General features: G+C 43.0%; 1 protein-coding gene across 1 annotated transcript in view; it reads right to left on the bottom strand.

Moving 5' to 3' along the window:
- MTUS2 (microtubule associated tumor suppressor candidate 2) overlaps positions 1-7,109 on the bottom strand; it is a 171,605-nt gene that overhangs the window by 54,623 nt on the left and 109,873 nt on the right. The window contains exon 4 of the mRNA XM_010005655.1: positions 3,841-4,002. Within this exon, the coding sequence (XP_010003957.1) occupies positions 3,841-4,002 (162 nt within the window). The remainder of the gene's footprint in view (positions 1-3,840; positions 4,003-7,109) is intronic.

Genomic DNA, 7,109 nt, shown 5'->3' with positions numbered 1-7,109 from the left:
TGCTGGCTGCATAAGAAGGCTTTTCACATTGAGCTTCCCAGTGAAAGGGTCCTGGCAGAGCAGGAACTGCCACTAACTTCCATGGATAGCTTCCAAGGCTCTGCCAACCCCTTTTACTGCGGGAGCTCATGGAGTGGGAAGCTGTCTTTCCAGTAGCCAGGAATCAATGCCACAAACTACTAACTTTTATAGGAATTTAAAATTCATTTAAGGATATAAATCTCACAACATGTCCTCTCCTTTAAAAGCTATGCTTGTAAACAGAAAAGGGATATTTCAGGTCATAATTGTGAGCCTAAATATTTGTTTATGTTTTCTACTAGTGTGGTTATAGCATTTTCTTTTGAAAAATGCATCTAAATGCACAGTTCTGTACAGGTATTTACGTCTCCTTATTAACACACACAGTCTGCTTCAAACCAAACAGAAGGAGCAAAGGCAAAAATAATTAGAAATACAAGGAAAAATGCTCCAAATGTGTTAAATCTTTTAGCAATTATGTGGAAAAACAGTAGACAGTCAAAGCCACTTCTCCATTCCCCCATCATTGCCTAGGAACCAGAGCTAAATACACCTCAGCTGACACATCTTATCAGGAGCTGCTACGGAATCAGCGCTTGGATTTGCCTGCACCTTTCTGACTCTTTGCACCTTCCTGGCTTCTGCACCTTTCTGAAGCCAGTAAGGTAGGATAGGTTTCAATTTACTTTCACTCTTCAGACTAAAACAAGCTAGTAAATTATACATTAGAGTATTTATTCCAAAACAAATCCTAACATGCCGAACGCAGCATTAACAACTCAATGGGACTGTCTGCATTCAGCTGAATTCCAGCTGCTGTCAGGCATATTTTGTAAGTTAACTAATGCAAGTTTAAAAGACCCCAAGGAAGTTGTCTTAGTCACTCACAGACACAGACAGCCCCTTCCAGCTTTATTCTGCATCTCTCCCTGATTCCCACTAGTTGTGTCCTTGGTGAGTACTGACACATCCATGTTTTGAGACAGAATGAGCAAAGTTAGAAAGATGCATTCTGTAGAGTAAGAGCAGTCTAATTTGCTCTAGAGATTCTCTGTGATCTATGAGACACTGAAAGGCTGTGAATAAGTAAGAAGAAAGGCTGTATGTATCCATTGAAGTAGAAATTTCCAGTGCTTGTGCTTCTCCCTTTGTGTTTGCTTAAAATTTAAAGTCAATTTGATGAGAAAAAAAAATACTATTCAATTGTCTGGAAGTGTTTGTTTTCTTTCTATATTAAGAAGAAATGAGTCTGTATCTGGTATTAAAAAAAACCCAACACAACAAAAAACTAAAGGAAATAAAGAACCTGGCAAAATGAACCATTCTTTGAAGTGAATAGAAAAACTCAGGGTAACTCTGAACATCCAATGTTAACGGCAGAGTTAAAACAACTACTCCCTCTTTCCTGTCATTTGACTTGGATGATCCCATGGCATTTTATTGACACTTCCTCATGAAGCTGTGCTATGGCATGTTTCAGAGTGGTTCCCAGGACAGAGGCTGGAAAACTTGCAGCTGAACATCTCACTTTCAACCTGCAGCATAGTGCTGTGTATCCCTATGTTCAAGCACAGGAACAATGTGAATGTAACCCACCGTGCATTCACTATTCAACTTTTAACAGAAAGTGTTTGCAAAGGGGAACAAAGCAGCAGCAAACTCTTCTCCTTGGTCCTCATTTTACCCCCCTCAGCTGACCTTAGCTGATCCCTCTCCCTCCTGCTGAGGTTGTGTTGTCTGGATTTTGCAGACACTGATTAAAGGAAGCACATTTTACACTGCAAGCTTGCTGGCGAGAGCTGTGATAACACTGGCCTCCTATTTTTCATTTTGACTGATTGTTTTTTAACAGCCTGCCCTGTTACATATGATTTACTGGCACTTGTAAAAGCACAGGAATTGACTGGGTGAGTTTTTTGAACAGTGCTTTTGATTATCTTTAATTTAATGGGCCAAGTCGAAACAAGCTGTTCAAAGGAATTCCTTATTGCTACTGTCATTGCACAAAAATTATTAGATTTCTTATGGGGAATAAAAGTCACTTGTCAGGTAAACATTAAATAAGAATAACAACCAAGCTGGAATGCTGTAACATACATCCATAAAATCCCATAACAAGGAAGGTTTCTTTGGAGCAGTGATGAGGCTGCCTGCCCTTGCATGACGTTCAGCATCTTTATGACGTGCCAGTCAGTATCACAAGGTATGGGGGTGGTGTGTATTAATTTTTGGCATACCTTCAGAATTTTTGAAACACTGATTTTACTTCTCTGCTCCCTTATTGTTATCCATCTCCTGCCCTGTGATGTCCAGAAACAATTTCAGACTCGCCCAGTGTAGACTGATTTCTTGTGCCGATGGTTGTTCTTTCCACTTTGCAACAGCATTACAGGCAGACATTTTACAGTGTCTGTACATGCAGACTTTCAAAATTTACATCCACATCTATATAGACTTTTATGTTTCAGCTTTGTCTCCACAGGTAGTAAAATTCAGCAAAAAATTAGTCTTTCATTTCATAAATTAAATAATTTAACAGATTAAAAACCCAAATTAAAACTCAACTTTAGCTTTCCACCAGCCTCCATAATTGTCCTCCCCTTCAACACAGTTTGTGCACTGATGTGACAGCAAACATTATCTTCTCTCTGGAAACCTACTGTTTGATCAATATTGCTTTGCATGAAGTTGTGATTTCTGCTCTCCTGTGTTGGTCTAAGATTTGGAACTTGTGCAGACTTGGAGGTGACAACCTGAATCACTTAATTAGCCCTGCCTGTGCTAGATTTTGCCTGCCCACATTATCCATGATTGCATATCAAACACCACGGTTCCAGCTCATTGCAGTGTTCCAAAACTGAAACCTCCCTAGCAAAGACTCACCCATGTGAGGCAGCACAAGTAGTCAAAAGACCCAGGGTTTCTAACAGTCTTCTTGCCTATGACAAAAGAAGCCCAGAGGCCAGAATAACTCCTCTACAGAAACTTGAAATAACCCTTTAAAGCTTATCACACCAATTCCACTAGCTGGAAAATAAAGGCTTTTCCTTGAGATGTCTAAGGGCAAATCTGATACTAACCAAATTGTGCTTTAGCCTAAAATGATATAACCTAGCTAGGGAACAGAAGAGAGGAAAGGAAGCTCAAATGAAAAGGAGGGAGGAAAAAAAAAAAGGAGGAAAACCTGAAAAGGAAACAAAAAAAATTGTACCATATTTTATCCGTCTATTGCATGGATAGATTGGTCCATTCCTCAGTTAGTGAGTGCAGATGACAGAAGTAAATAGTTTTCTGAAAGTAAGAGAGTCACTCCTGATTCTGTTGAACAAAAGCCCACATCCTCCTCCCTTGACTTTCACTTAGCTGAGCTATATAAGGTGAACAGTTTCAGCTTCACCTTCCCTGCCAGATTGTTTCCAATCTCTCTGATTGTAGCACCAAGTCCTTTTTTACAAGCATTAAGTTGTCCAGGTGTACTGGGTTTGTGTGGCAAGTTTTTGGCAGTGGGGGAGCTACAGAGGTGGCTTCTGTGAGAAGATGCCAGAAGCTCCCCCCACACAGACAGAGCCAAAGCCAGCTGGCTCCAAGGCAGACCCACCTCCAGCCAAGGCTGAACCCATCTGTGACAGGTAGTGCCTCTGGGATCACACCTTCAGCAAGGGGAAAAAGCTGCTGTGCAACAGCAGCCTGAAGAGAGGCGTGCCCCGAAAAGACATAACAATTAATCAAGTAAGCAGTAAAATAGCCTCATAAGAAGGTTTCTGCATTCCTTGGCCTCATGTAGGTGGTGTTTCAAGGACTGAAGTTAGGGGCACTTACCAGCAGGTGCTGTGGCAGTTTTTGGTGCTGGAAGGAAGCTCCTGCGTGGAGTTGCTGTGCTGCTCGATATCTGTGTAGTGCTCTTGCTGCTCCCCTTGGGGACATCTTTAGGTGGTGCAGATGCCTTAGGAGTGGTTTGCTCTTCATTTCCAAAGCTGGAACCTGCGGGAGGCCAAAACTGCTCCAATTATAAGTTCATAAAAAATGTATGTGAACTATGGTATACAGACTGAGCTTGTATCAGCAATTGCAATCTACAAAGACATATTCTCATTTTAACTTGAGCTAAGTTACAGAGACTTTCTCCAATGGTTATGTAGAAATAAAGAGTTCCCAGCCACTTACTTGAAGACTGAGTATTGGCAGTTGTTGGAGTCTGACTCCGACAGGAACTTAACACCCACTTTTGGGCTCGCTCCATAAAGGTATCTGGTTGCAAAGCTCCTAAAGAAACCAAGGAATTTCTAAATATCTGGGTGAACGAGTTATTTTTGGCTTTGTAGCTGCTACAGGAGCCACCCTACACACTAATCCTAATCCCAACATGGGAGTTGCTGGTTGTCGGAGTAAGGGGGAATAGCAGGGCTCAGTGGTGCAAGGCACTGAACTCTCCTGCCCAGGATGGATTTCTCACAAACACTCCCTCAGATCACACTCAGACATTTGAGTAATCAGACGAAAAACTAACAAACAAAAAAAATACAGCCTTAACTCTCACATCCACTTCAATCATATACCCATAATCAATCTTAGGTTGCCAAGGTTTCCAGTGTATATTGACAACTTTCAAAACCTCGAATGGGTTTGGTTTCCTCCTGCATTTGCCATCTAGGGAATAATGACATCCTAGACTCCCTGTAGACACAAGGAAATAAATCTTTTCTTAACTTATGAAAAAGGCAAAGTTGGAGTGTCTTCTTTATCTATTGAGTAGAAAGCCTAAAAGGAGCAAAAGACTGCAGCACATCTGGACTTGAGTATTTGCAGAAGGATGAACATTTTGCTTGAAAATGAGTGGAGATAGTGGCAAGAAATACACAGGATTTCATAAAAGGGCTATAAAATTTATTTTCATTATTTCAAAAAGATGCAATACAATAGTAATGTATTATTTGTACAGTATAGGTACTGCCAGCAGGAAAATTATAACATTATTTTAATAATTGGCATGTCCAAGCCTGCAGTATTTTTAAGAAGTAGGCTTCTTCACTGCGTGCAAGTAAAGGAGAGAATTTTTTTTTGCCTTTCTTACTGAAAATCCACTAGGAAAAAAGTGCAGGTTGGAAAAGAAAATCCTCTTTTCTCATAAAGGAAGAATATATTTTTTGGCTCTGACAAAGTAAGTTTTGCTGTGTCTTTAAGGCTGTTTGCTTGTTTTAATTCAGATGCATATCTGCAGTGTCATGGACTTCTAGAAACACACTTGACCTTTGTTTGAATAATAAGTTACATTAAAAAATGCAAACAAAACAGTCTATTGTACACTATGCAGGAACAAGGAACCCTGAAGCATTTGCTGTCTTTCCACTGCTCCGCACATAACAACCGCTCAGCACATGAGGTCATCATTCTGTATCCAAACTACATGGATCTTTCACCTGAGCAACAAACATTTCAGATGATGTGCTAAATTATCTGCTGACAACACGTGGCTGACTTCAGTAAAGTCACGTCAGCAGGATGTCTGGCCCAGCCTGGCTGGGTGTCCTCTGCAGCTGTGCACAGGGACACCTCTGCCAGGTGCCAGGGGGATGTTACAGCAGGTGTATCCACTGCAGTCCACCTGCATCATGCTCCTGAAACTACTCCTCAAGTGGGCTCAGATTTGTGCTCAACCGGTCAGCTTGGGTAGCACAGCTTGTAAAAAATGTTTTCTTTCCTTGGCTATTTGTTTAAAAATTTCCACTGTAGAAACACTAACATTGAAGAGGAAATTATTCCTATGATTTGCAGAGAAGTGCCATTCAAGTGCTCTTTAATTGAAACCCTTTGTTCTCTGCTGTGAAATTTATTATATGGAGAATGTTTCAAGCCACAAACCTGGCCAAATGGAAGCAATTCCCACATTGAAGAACAAGGTGTCCAGGGGAGCTGCATAACCTCATTTTGAAAATAAGTTAAAAAGCTTTTCTAGGTATTGCAGATGAAGTGCTGCCAGCTACAAATACTGTCTCAAACACAGCAGAAGAGGTCTACTAGTTATAGAAATGAGTGGATATAGAGATGACAAACACAGCCTCATCAGGCCCCCTGTATCAGAAACACGGATGGACAAACCCCTCCAGGAGGAAAATAAAAGCAAAGAAAAAACTCAATTCAGCTTTTGGTCTTTGAGTAAGAAATGTACTCGGGAAGACAAGCTGCACTGCTGCCCTGTGTGTCTGTGGCGGGGGCTGGGGCTGCAGGGCAGCCCCTCCCAGGAGGGGCTGGGGCTGCCCCACGCCACACATGGCCCATTCCAGCCAGTTCCACCTGGCTCCAACAGGCCCACTGCAGGGCACAGCTGGAACCATCAGCCAAGCTGGAGGCACCTCTGAGAATATGTAATTAAGAAAGGCCAAAACAGTGCCCTGCAGTGAGGAGGGAAGAAAAAAATATGAGAGACAACTTTGTGAGTGCTAGGGACAGAGATGAAGGGGGGGAGGAGCTGCTTCCTGCAGCCCCTGAAGAAGACCATGGCAAAACAGGTATTTCCCTTTGTCTTGTGGAGAAGACTGTGGTGCAGCAGATATCCGCACTGCAGCTTGGGGAGGACCCCACACCAGAGCAGGTGGACATGTCCTGAAGGAGCTGCAGTCCTTGTAGCAGCAGACTCCTGACAGGAGCTGTGGCCCCTGGAGAGAAGCACACGCAGGAGCAGATTTATCCTGAGGGTTTGCAGCCTGTGAGAAAGACCCATGCTGGAGCAGGGAAAAGTGTGAGGAGGAAGAAGCAGCAGAGAGTAACTGTTCTGGACTGACAACAACCCCCATGCCTGTGAAGGACCAGGTATTTCCTTACACGAACATGAAATGTCCTTTGAGTCAGCAGATAAAACTGACTTAAAATGGCGTCTCCACGTGGCGCTGAACCCTCCGTGTGGGGAGCAGCTGCTGCGGGGGAGGAGCCGCGGCCGGAAGCAGGGGCGGGACTAGGTCCCGTCTGATTGGCTGAAAAGCCCGGAAATACAAAACCGGCCAATCGGGAGCGCAGAAAACCCCATAAAAGAGGCAGCGCGGCACGCCCCTCTCGCTCTCTCCTTGTGTTCGGGGTGGTCCTCTCCACACGCT

Source organism: Chaetura pelagica, unplaced genomic scaffold (genome assembly GCF_000747805.2).
Source record: "Chaetura pelagica isolate M959 unplaced genomic scaffold, ChaPel_1.0 scaffold269, whole genome shotgun sequence".
Taxonomy (NCBI): Eukaryota; Metazoa; Chordata; class Aves; order Apodiformes; family Apodidae; genus Chaetura; species Chaetura pelagica.
The sequence above is the reverse complement of the archived record's forward strand: the minus strand, read 5'-3'. Positions and strand labels throughout refer to the sequence as shown.